This window comes from Chaetomium fimeti, assembly GCF_033439085.1.
Source record: "Chaetomium fimeti strain CBS 168.71 chromosome Unknown B0H64scaffold_12, whole genome shotgun sequence".
Classification (NCBI taxonomy): domain Eukaryota; kingdom Fungi; phylum Ascomycota; class Sordariomycetes; order Sordariales; family Chaetomiaceae; genus Chaetomium; species Chaetomium fimeti.
In genome coordinates this window covers 290764-304004 of record NW_026944340.1, presented here as the reverse complement: position 1 = coordinate 304004, position 13241 = coordinate 290764, and the positions used below count along the sequence as shown (strand labels likewise).

Genomic DNA, 13241 nt, shown 5'->3' with positions numbered 1-13241 from the left:
AACAAGTATCGAGTGGTTACCTACCTGGGCAGGTACTATAAAAGGATAGTCAGTTCCCAGACATGGTAATGTTTTCGACACTATTACCAACTTCAATAGACCAAGAGAATTCCCTCTCTCCATGTTCCTATTCTGCGGCCGCATATCAAGGTCCAACACAATGAGCTCCAGAAACCCCCCACCGAGAAACCCCCCGGCCAGAAATCCCCCCTCGAGAAACCCCCCCGCCAGCAATCCCCCTGCCAGAAATCCTTCCGCCAGAGATACTCCCGCCAGAGATACTCCCGCCAGAAATCCCACCGCCGGAAATAGCAATACCAGGAATGCCAGTCGGTCGCCTCTGTTTGGCGTTGAGATCGAGGTTTACGTCAAAATCAAACCCGAGTTCGAGGCTGCAGTCAGAGAAAGGCAGCGAACGAACCCGAGCTCCCTACCAGAGTATTGGCGAGACTGGGATTCTGACCTGCCGAACGACAGCGGAGATATTAGAGCAGGAGCAAAGCAGCTGCAACGGGTTAATAAAGCTATTAACGCAATCATCGAGAACGTCTTGGGCCCGGGCAATGGATGGCACTGCGATGGGGACGACAGCCTGAAAGAAAAGCGGCTTCGAGTGCCCCCTGAGCCGAGAAAGTGGTGTACGTATAGGGTTATAACCTATAACTCATTCCTTAATACTCTCAACATACCTATCTAGGTACCAAGTACTAATATCACTATAGGGGGGGTCGAGATCGTCTCGCCGCCCATGTCGGCATCCAAGCAGTGGCAACTGGAGATCGAGATGGTTTTCGAAGACATTGGCAAGAGGTTTGACTTCTGGACTGACACCTTCTGTTCTTGCCACGTACACGTATCGCCCGGCCCGACCAAGGGAACCCCTTATACGCTAGATCAGCTCGTCAGGGTAGCAAAGGGGGCCTTCTTCTGGGAGAGCGCGCTGGAAGACCTCATCTCGAACGATCGTCATCACAATGAATTTTGCAAGCCAAACTACACAATCTTCGCAACCGACGAGTACCATGCAGTCCCCGAGCGTGGCTGGGGCCCGGTATTTGCAAAAATCGAAGGAGCTGCTACTACCCCGGGGGCTGAGGAAGAAGATTTTCTCATCGATATGCAAGGCCCATGGAATCGCCCGACACGCTACCTCTCGAGCAGCTTCTGGCCAACTGATCAGATAGGTACAGTCGAGTTCCGCCGCCAGGCTGGGACCGCCTCGGCCGCGACCACCATCCATCGTATTCTTCTCGCTCTTACACTCCATATCAGCGCTCTACGCTACGATTTCGATGGGGCCAGCAACCGGGTGGATTTCCCACGCGGACCAGAGCTAATCAAGGAGCTTGCCGGCTGCATCAAAAGGCTCCCCGAAACATGCCACGGTTCTCGATTCGTCAACTTCCTGAAATGGTCCCTCGAATCCTACGCCGGCAGCAGGATCTACACAGAGGCCCAGATCAACCTCAGGGAGGAAGCCTTGCGCAAGGGAACCCCCCCACCCCATCAAGTCTCCCAAATCTCCCAAGCCGAGCAACCCCCTCAAGACCAAGGACGCCAGGCATCGTCGTCGTCGACACCGACGCGGGCGCCCAGCGCCAGAGACACCGCCCCTCCCTCACGTCAGGGAAGACCGACCGCGCGGGACCCCGCCGGCAGAGAGCGGGGGGAGCCTTCCAACGCCGCGCCGGGACGCCAGGGAACAGCCGCCCCCTCCACGCGGGCGAGCCGGGACGCCCGGGACGCCGCGCCCCAGAGAGGAGCAGGCGGCCAGGGGCCACCAAGAGCCCCCGCGCCCTCAGGTGGCCGAGGAGGAGGAGGAGCAGCAGGCGGCGGTGCACGAGGGGCCGGCGGAGGACGGGCCGGCGGCGGCCAACAACAACAACAACAGCAGCAGCCGTCAACCTCAGCCTCCGCAGCACGCAGCCCCCCAATCACCACAACCGGGGGCCGAAGCGGCGGCGGCGGCGGCCCCCCCGCCCGGGGCGGCACCACACGTCTTACCGAACGGCCTGCGGCGGCGTCGTCGTCGTCGCCCCGGACTGCGGGTGGTAATAGCGGTGGCGGCAATAGCAACAGTGCTGCTGCTGCTGCTGCTGCGGCTGTGGGCCGGCGCGAGGCGGAATCTGCGGGTTGGCCGCTTGCGCGGAGGAGGAGGGCGGAGGGTGGGGGTGGGGGGTCTACGAATCCCTACTAGGTAGTTGGGTATAGAGTCGCTTGTAGTGGGGAGCGGGGACGGGGGGGGAGCATGTTGGGGCGTACGGCGTTTGTATCGAGGGGGTGCGGGTCGGTGGTGCGTGGTATTGGGTGTCTGGCTCCGGGTTTGTTTGGCCTTCCTTTTTTTTTGGTACTTCTTTACAGCACAATAAAGTTGACGACGCCAGTGTTGTGACCGTCCCAAGAACGGGGACAAAGCTTTGGCAGTCCCGCCACTAAATAGAACGTTAGCGAGTGTGATGAGCAAGAGGGATGCATCGTCGATCAGCCTGTTCTTGGGACCAGTCAAAGTTGACCTGCTTTATTCTTGGGAGGCCGACTTGAAGAATTCTCCTCCCAAATATGTTACTGTGGCCTTGACGATACTAACCCAGATCAACAAGACACTACGTTTCGACTCTCGTCTGCGAGCTAGGACATGAACCGCCTCAGAGGCGACCAACAAATGCCCACAACCCGACCTCCCGACCCCCATACCTCCCCTACACCCGCGTCACATAGCTCCTCTTCTCCCCCGCGGCCTGCACCTGCGCGTGCGCCTCAATCTGGATAGCCTCCTTCAGCTTGCCCACGACCTCAGGCTGGCCACCAAACGCCCGCTCCAGCATCTCATCCAGCTCCCTCTCCAGCTTGCCCACATTCTTCCCGCCCAGCTTACTCCCACCCGCCGCCCCGGCCCCAACTCCAACCCCAACCCCGCGCGCCTCGTTCAACACCCCCGCCCACCGCCTCGTGAACCCAACAATACTCTGCCGGAGCAACCCATCCAGCTGCTCGCTCGCATCATCGACCGGCGCCGCCCCGGCGGCGGCACCCCCCATCCTCGGCGTCGCACCGATAGCAGGCGTCCCCGCGACAGGGGTGCTCGTCCCACTCCGCGACGACGACCAGAGCGACGAGCCGGGGATGTAGGTGCTGAGGGTGCCGAAGCTGCTGAGCAGGCCGCCGAGCAGGTTCTGCGGGCGGAGGGTGTCCCAGATCTGGGTGAAGGCCTGGCCGCCGCCGCCGCTGCGGACGTCGCCGATCTCGAGGGTGACGAGCTCGTTCTTGAGGATGAGCAGGTTCTTGATCATGAAGAGGTCCGGGTCCGTGGCGGCGGCACCGGCACCGGCGGCGGGTTTGGGGGGGTTGGATTTGAGGCGGCCCTCGGCGCGCTGCAGGGAGGCGATGGATTCTTTGATGATCTTGAAGATTACCGGGCTGTCGCGTTGCTGGGAGCGGGTTAGGTTTGAGTGGTGTAGCATGATGATGGCGGTTACGTCTCTGACTTACACATCGCTCTTTCGGCATTGATTGGTCAAACATGACGAGGAGCTCCAAGGCGCGCTTGATGGGAGGGAAGGCGTTGGATGCCATGTCGCCGTTACTAACTAGCCCGATCTTGAGGGCTTCCGGCGGGACAACGGCTCTAGATATTGACTTGACGATTTCAGCTTCAAAGAAGGCATCGGTGAAGGCCCAGAGGTGTTCGGCGAGCAGCCGGGCTGCCAGCTCCCGGCAGCGTCCCACAAATGGCGTCTCATCTTCGTCGTACTCGGGAAGCAGATATTCGTTGGTGATCCATCCGACGAGGTTGCAGACTGTTTGCAAGTCGCTAGACTGAAGGACCGACTGCAGATTTGTGGAGATGGGTGTGATATTGGCCCCGGTTAGCACGGTGCGTTGAGATTTCAGGACCGCGAACGCAGACTGCGCGTCTGTCGAGTAGTGCGCGTCTATCGAAAATATGCTTCGGAATAGTGCGGCTTCGGAATCGGAGCGCTCGAAACACTGCTTCACGAAGTTCCTCGATGCTGTGTCTATTGACTCTTTTGCTTCTGCCCGGAAGACATCAAGATCATGCTGAACGATGGGTTTCAGATCCCGCTCCCTGGCGGCCCAGTAAGAGTGAAACAAGTTGTTCGCGGTATTGGCGTAGATGTCGGCGTTGAGGGCTGACGATGGCTGACCGTCCTGCTCGTAGGCGCTCTGAACCACAGCTTGGACGTTCGGGACCAGCGAGTACGACTCGAGCACCATCTCCTCGAAACGGCCGTACGCAAGAGCGTGGCGGGCCGACTCAGACTGGGTTGCCGCGACTTGCTTGGATATCTCGGCTGATACCTTGTTTAGATGATTAACGAAGGCCACCTCGAGCAAGTGCAGCGCCTTTGTTAGCAAAGCTTGGTACCGCGCGAGATAAGACTCGGCGTCCCGGTATGAATTCTATAGCACGTTAGTCCGGCTCCCATCCTAGCACGTCGGCAAAAACAACTGACATTCCTCGTCATAAACTCTACGCAAGAGTCCAGGGTAGACAGAATCTCGGCGAAACTGCCCCCCTCAACTAGCCGTCCTGCTCCGGGCGCATTGAGGCGGCGGGTAGCCAAGTCGATGTAGGTGTAGTACTGAAGGTCTGTGCCGACGTCCTCAGCTAGCGTTTCGAGACGTTTCTTTTCTGTCAGGAGGCCGTCACATTGGGCCTGGAAAGAGCTCGTCTGGTCGTCGACGGCGCGGAACGACTGGCAGAGTGACTCGAGGACCTTTAGCGCCGTGTCTGCGTCCGCGATGAGGGTGCCGAGGTGGCGCTCTGTCATGGCGAGTTCGTCATGGTAGAGCCTTGGGTCTTGTTAGCAGAAGGGACAAGATGGGTGGGTGTTGGGTAACTGGGTTGTCACGAACAAGTATTCCTGCTGGCTTGCCCGCAGCAGCTCCTTTCCTAGCGCATCGTCGTGTCCCTCCTCTTCCTCTGGCAGTCCCGCTGTCGCAGATTCTGGAACGGCTAATGCCTCCCAGCTGTGGCCGTCCCGCCTCTTCTTCCGCCTCTTCTTAGGCGCATGGCTGGATAGCTGGGCCTTCACAATATCGTAGAAATCCGAGTAGGATTTGGCCCTTCGGGACAAGGTCGGCTCTGGTGGTGAATTGGCATCTTCCCGGTCTTCGAAGAGGGCAGGTAGGGGTTCTGTTGTGTCGGCATCGCCTGTGGTGTCCTATTTTGTGTAAAACACGATGTCAGTGCCCAATCGGCCACGCAGCGCATTATTTTAGCATGGAAATTGGGGGAAGTCAACCCACATTCGGCCGCTGCAACAGCGATTGCTTGCGTCGATGGCCAGTACTCTGAGTTCCTGAAGCTGGTTGGCGCTGTTGAAATTCCGGTACAAAGCTGTACCAGGAGTCTTCGTACATTTTCAGGGCGTCTGGCGGACTGGACAAACAACACTCCCAATCTGCAATCTACAGCCGTAGCCGTGGGAGAGTCGCAAGGTCCGGGCCATTGAACAGGAGGGACGGAGCTTGGCCGTTGCTCCGTGGGGCCTGAATCCGGGGTTGGCGCACGGGCCATAATTAGCAAGAGCTCAGATCAGATGCTTCCCGCAGAACCCTGAACTGTGAAAGCTCTTATTACAGTGTGTAGAGCTGCTGTGAGATAAGAGAGAAGCTTTGGTTTACCTCATCCCCGCACTCACTCTTCCTCAATTAACGTCAACCTTGGGATTGAGAAACCCTCGGCAGAATCCGATATACAATCAAACAATGAAAAGGGCATAAGCAAGCATCCGCAGATGCACATGATGGCTTCACCTCTCTTATCCCGGGCTGCTGCTCTCCGGCGGCCGTCGTCTTTCCGTACAATTACTGCAGGTCCATCACAATGGATCCGCCACGCCAGCTCATCCGGGCCAACGCCACGTTCTGGTGCTCGCGTTTTTGGTCTATTGACCGTCATGGCCGCATCTGGTGCCGGTGCCCTTTGGGCGTACCCGTATTTCGTTACCCAGCCCAAGCCAGCCGGCCCCAAACCGCTGGAGAAGGCTGAGATCGTCTACGAGAAGCCCCGGAAGAAGGCCGCGTCCAAGGAGGAGAGCCGCGATATTGTGAGCTCACAGCATCTGCAAGTCAAGAAGAGCTGGGAGCATCCCGGCGTCTACGCTTGGGGGTCGAATGCCGGGAAGGTGGTTGCGCCTGATTCGGACGAGGCCGTCATCAAAACACCCCGACGAATCCCCTACTTTGACGGTCAAATCCTCCGTGATCTCAAGCTGGATCGCGATTTCGGCGTTGCCGTCAACGAGAAGGGTGACCTATTGCAGTGGGGTGCCGGCTTCTCCAAGGATGCCGTTGCCCCGGCCGTCACCTTGAAGGGCATGAACATCGCAAAGATCGCCATCTCGCGAGACCGCATCATTGCCCTTTCGTCCAATGGGTCCGTTTATTCCATCCCGGTCGCGAAGTCCGACCAGGCGACAGGCGAGAAACAAACCAGCAAGTCATCATGGCTCCCGTTCTGGTCCTCCGAAACAGCCACCAGCTACCGACCGCTCAACCCCGAGAATCTAGGCTGGGGGGAGAAGGTTGTTGACGTCAAGAGTGGGCTGCAGCACTGTCTGTTGCTGACTTCGAAGGGCCGCGTCTTCTCGGCCGCTTCGAGCTCCGAGGAGTTCCCTTCCAAGGGCCAACTCGGTGTGCCCGGCTTGACATGGCAGACACGGCCATCCGGCCGCCCGTATGACCAGCCGCACGAGGTGAAGTCCCTAAGCGGTTCCAACATCAAGTCCATTGCCACAGGCGCCTTCCACTCGCTGGCTCTTGACGATAAGGGGAGAGTGTTTTCGTTTGGAGACAACACCACGGGCCAGCTCGGGCGTGAGACGCCGATCGGAGCTGCTGTCGACACACCGTCGCCGCTTCCCATCAGCCAGCTCTACAGCGGCACCAACATGCTGGCCAAGGTCACCGCCATCGCTGCGGGCGGACAGAACAGTTACTTCACCGTAGACGCAACCAAGACCCAGAGCCACACGCCGAGCGAAGCTGGCCGGACCGTCGCCGACACGTGGGCCTGTGGCGCAGGCATCCACGGCGGGCTAGGCACCGGGAAGTGGACGCACATCTCGGCGACGCCGACCAAGATCAAGTCGCTGTCCAGCCTGTACGAGTACGACGAGGGGGCGAACCGCATCACGCCGATCCGGCTGGCGCAGCTGGCCGTCGGCAGCACGCACGCGTGCGCCATCCTCGACAACCTGACGCGGCTGACGGCGTCGCGCGCCTCGCCGTCCGAGACCGACACCAACTTCGGCGCCGACGTCCTCTGGTGGGGCGGCAACGAGCACTACCAGCTGGGCACCGGCAAGCGCAACAACGCCAACGTGCCCGTCTACATCGGCCCGCTCGACGGCGGCCAGGCCGATGCCCAGGTCGGCAGGAAGGGCGAGGACCACCGCTTCCAGATCACGCCCCGGACCAAGGTGCGGCTGGGCGAGGATGGGAAGGGCAGGATGGCGAGTGTGGAGCAGAGGGTGGAGTGCGGTCGCTCTGTCACGGCCGTTTACTCGGCGGCCTGACCGACCCTGTAACGATAACTACCGGGGGTGTGTTGAAAATTCTGGACGGAATTCGCGACGGCGGGCGGGATGGCGCATGGCCTGTTTGACTGTAACATATTGACGACTCTTCTTTGGCCTGTATCACCTTTGTACAATATTCGGGGAAGGATACGGACATACTCCTTAGTTTTTCCGTTTGTGGTATGGACTTCGTTCCCCATCGGTTCGAAATGCCGGAAATGAGGTGCCCCATTTGGAATCTTGGACCCAGAGGCCTGGTTCACGACCCTTGTCGCTTGTCGCTTGGCTAAGCTTGGGCTCCAACCCGGGATCCAACCAGCTGGGCGGGTTGAGGATATTTTGGGATTGCCACGAGCGCCACGCGGCTGCAGCAACGACTTCACTCCAAGGAGGCCGCTGACACAGCTCATCTCGTCGCCCACGGGCCAGCTGCCAACTATGATTCGACCATCTCTCTCACTCAACCACCATTCTCCGCCCAGCTTTCGGGGTGTTTGACGGCGTTTAGTTTTGCTAGGACGGGTAACTAAGAGCATGGGGAAGCGGCGCTGTTGGTCGGGTCAATGGGGATGCAGGTGGTGGAGGAAAATGATGAGCCTGACATGGAGGAAAGGATGGAACTGCGGTTCAACCTGCTTCAGGGGGATGCCGAAGGGAGTGAACTCGGGGAATATCATGGCACCCCACGACCGGGAGGTTTCCTTTGGGGGGACGATCTCCCACTATGTGTGGTTTTGGTCATGGTGTCAAAGATAGGTGAGGCGACCAAGTTCACTCCTCCATCGGAAACAATGCGCCTAAAATTACAACACTCGAGGGCTTGTAAGGTTATACTTATACAGAATAGTCCTATCTTGCCCCGAAACTCCGAGGCGTTCGGGCTAATAAACCTCTGTACCTTACATACAAGTCGGACTCGGCGGTGAACAATGAGCATCGAGGTGGGTCTGCTGTGCCACTTCAGGAATTGCACCTGCCATGCGCCAGCAGGGGGGATGGAGATTCGGCCCCATTCCAGCGGGTGCACCGTCCCGACGGGAGGCCCTGCAACCACTTTATGGCCGCTCACATGGACCTTTTAACCTTCTCAACCCTTGCCCAGCTGGTCCCTTGATCCATCGATGGATGACGCCCCTGCCACGAGACCCTCGAACGAGCCTTGCACTCCTTGGTCTCGATTCCAGTCGAAAAACCTTTTGAAAACGCGCCCAAAATCCCCCGATTAAGCGAACGCAATTCTTCCTCCGAACCCGAGTCTGCCGATCCCATCATACAATAAGATCGACGCTCCGCATTTCCGTGCATCTGCATTCCGCACGTGCCCCTCAACCATTCTCCCGGCTTCGGCTACTTTCAGATCAGCGTTCCCATGTTTGGTGGTCAGTGACGCATAACACATCACATTACACAACTCCATACTGTGTAGACCGACCGCATAATCTGTACTTTTGCCCCTCGCCGCACCGCCGCCCTCAAGTACTTAAACTTTCCTTCGAAGCGAAGCTGAATCGCCCAAGCCACCGCGCCCTTACCACTCCTCTCTCACAACTGCAACTCGTCTCCCCGCAACGGATTACGTCGACACTCGAACGGCATCGGGTTCAAGATCGCGGGATGGCACATCTTCCCCGGTTCCACCGGCGCAAAAAGGATGTTGCCGCACCAACCTTGATCACCAACGACCTCCCCGGCAAGACGACGCCACCGCCGGGCGATCTGCCGCCTGGATCCCCGAGGCGCTCATTTCAGAAACTCAGCCCTTTTCGCGTGTTCCAGCGCTCGTCCGGCAAGCGAGCCCGGGATTCGCCGCCGGCCTCGCTTCCGCACTCCCCGGCCGCCGCGCCAGTACCCGCCGGGGATTGCGCCGATGGCCGCCCGGTCTCGCCCATGTCGCTGAAGACGGACCCCGCCAGCGACGAGGGGCAGAAGCCGGCTAAACCGCCAAAGATGCCCGCATTCCTGGACCAGACCCAGGAAGGTGAGTCCTTTCCGACACATCCGCGTATGTTATCGCTCGGCTAACGTTGTGAAACCCAGAAATCGAAAACAAATTCTCCGAACTCGTTTGGCGCGAGCGCAACCGGCTTATGCAGTCCATCACCAACCCGTCGCCCGACTTCCGCTGGGCGCGTGTATCGGGGCCCCATCTCAAGATTCTCGATCGATACCTCAACATCCAGCCGTGGCAGAACAACCGGGTCAAGCTGCAGGTCCCCGAGGGGCACGTGGACTACATCAATGCGTCGCCCATCGTCCTGCCCCCGTCCCCGTATCCTACATCCGATGACCGCGCCGGCGCGGACCGAGAGCCGGACCGATACATCGCCATGCAGGGGCCGAAGCAGACGTCAACAGACCACGTGTGGCGGATGGTGGTGGAACAGCTCGAGAGCCCCGGCGTGATCGTCATGCTGACCGAGACGCACGAGGGCCACTTGGAGAAGTGCTACCCTTACTTCCCGCGCAGCCAAGACGACCCCCCGATCGAGATCAACGAGCACGACGAGTTCGGCGACGGGTTCCGGGCGACAGTGCGGTGCGAGGGCATGGAAGAGACCCCAGCCGGCGACGCGATCGAGCTACGCAAGCTCGTCATCCGCGTCCACTCGCAGCCGCAACGCCACACCCGCCCTTCAACAGAAGCGGAGCCCACCAACCCCCCAACCACCGACGACGACGATCCCGACATCAAGATGGAATCCGCCTCCTCACCACCCACCCCCTCCCCACCTCCCGAGAACGAGAACAACAACGACCCCGAACCCGAAACCCAACCCCCCCAAGAACAAGAACAAGAAGAAGACCAACCAGAACCAACCGCCACCTCATACTACGAAAAGACCATCTACCACTTCCTGTACAAGAAGTGGCCCGACTTCGGCGTGCCTTCGCTCGCCGACCTGCACTCCTTCTTCACGCTGATGCGCCTCTCGCGCGAGCGCAACCGCTCCCCGGCCAGCCCCCGCGTCGTCCACTGCAGCGCCGGCGTCGGCCGCTCCGGCACCTTCGTCGCGCTCGAGCACCTCATGCGCGAGCTGGACGCGGGCGTGCTCGAGAATTATGACGAGCGCGCGGCCGAGGCGGGCGCTGTGGTGTTGGCGCCGTCTTTTGTGGAGGGGTCTGGTGGTGGTGGTGGTGGTGGTGGTGGTGGTGGTGGTGCTGGGGGGGATGATGGGGAGGATGGGAGTGGGGGGAGGAGGAGCCAGAGCCGGAGTGGGAGCCGCGCGGGGAGCGGCTCCAATAGCCCCGTGCTGAGGCTGCAGGGGCAGGGGGAGGATCTCATCTTTGAGACGGTCAACCAGCTACGCGAGCAGCGCAGGACCATGGTGCAGGCGGAGGCGCAGTATGTGTTTATCCACCGGGTCCTGCGGCAGCTGTGGTTGGAGAAGTATGGGTCGGAGGTCGGGGGTGGTGGTGGTGCTGAGGAGGCAGAGGGGGCCGAGGAGGAGGGTGCTGAGGAGGGACGTCGTGGGGATGGTGGGGAGCCGGCCGCGAAGAGGTTGGAGTTTGATCCCTTTGTGGACTGAGGCTGAGGTTTGGGCTGGGGCCGGGCCAGACCCAGTCGGTCGGCTGGGCCGCCGTATTCTTTCTTCGTTCCTCTTTTTTTTTTTGCTTCTCTGGACGGGGGGGTTAATACATTCATAGAGGTTGCGCAGGACGGCATTCATTGACAAAGGTCTCCGTCGTTTTGGCATCGCTGGAGGAGCAAGTGGTCGGGGGTGCATACAGGTCTAGGGGCATAGATGGAGCTTTGGGGTGGCATTCCTTTCTATCTCGTCTTTATCGGGGGCTCATCATAGCATATAGCATTGGCGGCGCATCAACTCGCTGCGGCGGGAGGACTGGGTTGGAGGCAAGAGTGGCAAGCAATACATTAGGAGGTGGTCACTATCACTACTGCTTTCCGATATTGCCCAATATTTTCGTCGTTGCTTCTGGAGAACCGAGGTTGCGGTTTCAGATACATAGCTAGTCTATATCTACCTCGGTGCCTCCCATCTCAAGTTCCCTGAAAGGCTACACCAATCCATAGCGTCTTTCCTAGGTGCCTTTGACGGCTTTTGCCTTTCCTTCCGGCATGATCCGGCGGCTTGTCTCTCAGCTGCTGTGCTTTCCAGTTTTGCCTCGGTCATCTTCGGTTCGACACAACACTCGGCAACCACGGCTGCAAGTTTCTGTCGTTGACCTGCAGGTAAGATGGGACAGTTTTGTGCCGAACAATTTCCGTCCTCGGTGTTCGTCTTTGGCGACAACCTTCCTTTTTCGTTCAGCAACAGAGCCAACGAAGCCGGACCGGGAGTTTTCTTGGCGGGAACTTTTGAGGCCCTTCCCGGAAAGCTTGACAGGGCATCACACGTGGGAGATCTTCGTCAGACCAAGGCGCCACGCGGGAATGCGGACCCTCCCACCCAGTGGCTTGCAGCAACCCCATGCCATCACAGACGGCCGGGTTGCACGGAAGGAAGATCGTCCATGGAGAAGAGGAGGACATCGGGTCGAATTTCCGTCTTGTCGTGTGTGCTTCCTTGCTGCGTCTGCATCTTTGCTGTGGTCGTCACACCACCCGTTTGCCTTCTCGAGTATCATCCATGCCGGGGAGCTCACGCAACCGAATCACATGTATGTGCGTCGCAAAGGACCGGGCCACCAAGTCTTTCGGAAACGCTTCGCTTCAAGAACCTCGGGCGAAGCCATATCCGGGTTCCGAAGCAGTATGCTGACAGAGTGACGGGTAATTGACAGGTGGCTACTTATCCAAGGAGACACATCCCATGGTTTTGGCCGCACCGACCTGACCAGGCGCACCGTTTTGCCCTCCCAGATATCAGGGTAAGATATGTAGTTGCCGCCGATGGTTAATTATAGCTCAGACGGTCGCACAAGAACGTGGGCACGGCTCGTGCGCATCCGTGTCACCTCGCGACCCCAGATTTTCCCTGGATAAAATCGACCTCCATCTTTTTCTCCGGTAAAGAACACGACACTCCCAACCTCATCCTGCCGTGTCTGCTTTTGGGATGGGAGAACTGAATTCAGCGCAGCGCTCGCCGATACCGGCATGACCCCCATGCTTTGCATGTTCGCTTCAGAAGTGCTCGGCCTGCAGAAAGGGGGCCATGTAACGGTGGAACGGGCCGGCAAAGCAGGACAAGACGAGACGAGATGAGACGAGGAAAAACCAGACGGAAGAAACATCACGCTGCTGCCGACTGCTGCTCCTGCTGCACTCCCGGCGGGGACAGAAGAAAGTGGGGGACGTGCGGCCGGTAGTGGGAAGAAGGGTGTCGGGCCGCCGCCGGCTAAAATTGTTGTTTCGGGGGGTTTGGGGTTCGGTTCGCTTGTGCAGAAGGACGCACCGTTTGACGTTGACGTCGTAGTACTAGTCTTGACAATGTCTCGCCGACCGTCTTGACGATGTAACATGTAACGGTGTCGAAGTGGACTCGTTGCGCAGGATGAGGTAAGAGGTACTGTATGGAGGTAACCTCGAGACAAGACACGGCAGTGCTCTTGAACAGAAGGCAGAGAGCGTTTGCTACCTTTGGTCGTCCCGGGTCATGGCTTTACCACTTGCCTGTCGTGGCCTCCGAAAAGACAAACATGAAACCGCTGTTGACCGACGGGAAGTCCGGTAAAGTGGGCAGAACGAGGCAATTTCGAGGATTGGTCTGGGCTTTGAAGGGTTTGGAACAA

General features: G+C 59.1%; 5 protein-coding genes across 5 annotated transcripts; 4 read left to right on the top strand and 1 right to left on the bottom strand.

Moving 5' to 3' along the window:
• Positions 1-121: 121 nt before the first annotated feature.
• B0H64DRAFT_451984 (uncharacterized protein) lies at positions 122-2201 on the top strand (the record flags this gene model as incomplete). The annotated part of the gene is made up of 5 exons (XM_062807187.1): positions 122-150; positions 313-638; positions 723-1622; positions 1662-1997; positions 2080-2201. The coding sequence occupies 5 exons, from the start codon at positions 122-124 to the stop codon at positions 2199-2201; spliced, it is 1713 nt and encodes a 570-aa protein (XP_062654179.1).
• A 301-nt stretch (positions 2202-2502) lies between these two features.
• On the bottom strand, positions 2503-5484 carry B0H64DRAFT_427561 (Sec34-like family-domain-containing protein). The gene is made up of 5 exons (XM_062805794.1): positions 5272-5484; positions 4879-5186; positions 4476-4815; positions 3490-4422; positions 2503-3428 (listed from the first exon to the last, which is right to left on the bottom strand). Exons 1-5 carry the CDS (start codon positions 5383-5385, stop codon positions 2700-2702), a joined length of 2424 nt encoding a protein of 807 aa, XP_062654178.1. The 5' UTR covers positions 5386-5484; the 3' UTR covers positions 2503-2699.
• Positions 5485-5768: 284 nt separating this feature from the next.
• B0H64DRAFT_420844 (regulator of chromosome condensation 1/beta-lactamase-inhibitor protein II) lies at positions 5769-7544 on the top strand (the record flags this gene model as incomplete). Its single annotated transcript, XM_062805492.1, has 1 exon — positions 5769-7544. One exon carries the CDS (start codon positions 5769-5771, stop codon positions 7542-7544), a length of 1776 nt encoding a protein of 591 aa, XP_062654177.1.
• Positions 7545-9161: 1617 nt separating this feature from the next.
• Positions 9162-11074, top strand: B0H64DRAFT_331741 (protein-tyrosine phosphatase-like protein; the record flags this gene model as incomplete). The annotated part of the gene is made up of 2 exons (XM_062801021.1): positions 9162-9525; positions 9585-11074. 2 exons carry the CDS (start codon positions 9162-9164, stop codon positions 11072-11074), a joined length of 1854 nt encoding a protein of 617 aa, XP_062654176.1.
• A 414-nt stretch (positions 11075-11488) lies between these two features.
• B0H64DRAFT_411816 (uncharacterized protein) lies at positions 11489-12390 on the top strand. The gene has a single exon (XM_062804883.1). The coding sequence runs from the start codon at positions 11626-11628 to the stop codon at positions 12274-12276; it is 651 nt and encodes a 216-aa protein (XP_062654175.1). The 5' UTR covers positions 11489-11625; the 3' UTR covers positions 12277-12390.
• The last annotated feature ends 851 nt before the right edge of the window (positions 12391-13241 follow it).

Bases quoted from the DNA above. Each gene is read 5' to 3' on its own strand.
- B0H64DRAFT_427561 (XM_062805794.1), bottom strand. From the start codon at position 5,385: ATGTACGAAGACTCCTGGTACAGCTTTGTACCGGAATTTCAACAGCGC. The intron at 5,187-5,271 runs GTGGGTTGACTT...TACACAAAATAG, and splicing joins CGCTGTTGCAGCGGCCGAAT to GACACCACAGGCGATGCCGA. The intron at 4,816-4,878 runs GTTCGTGACAAC...ACAAGACCCAAG, and splicing joins GCAAGCCAGCAGGAATACTT to GCTCTACCATGACGAACTCG.
- B0H64DRAFT_411816 (XM_062804883.1), top strand. From the start codon at position 11,626: ATGATCCGGCGGCTTGTCTCTCAGCTGCTGTGCTTTCCAGTTTTGCCT.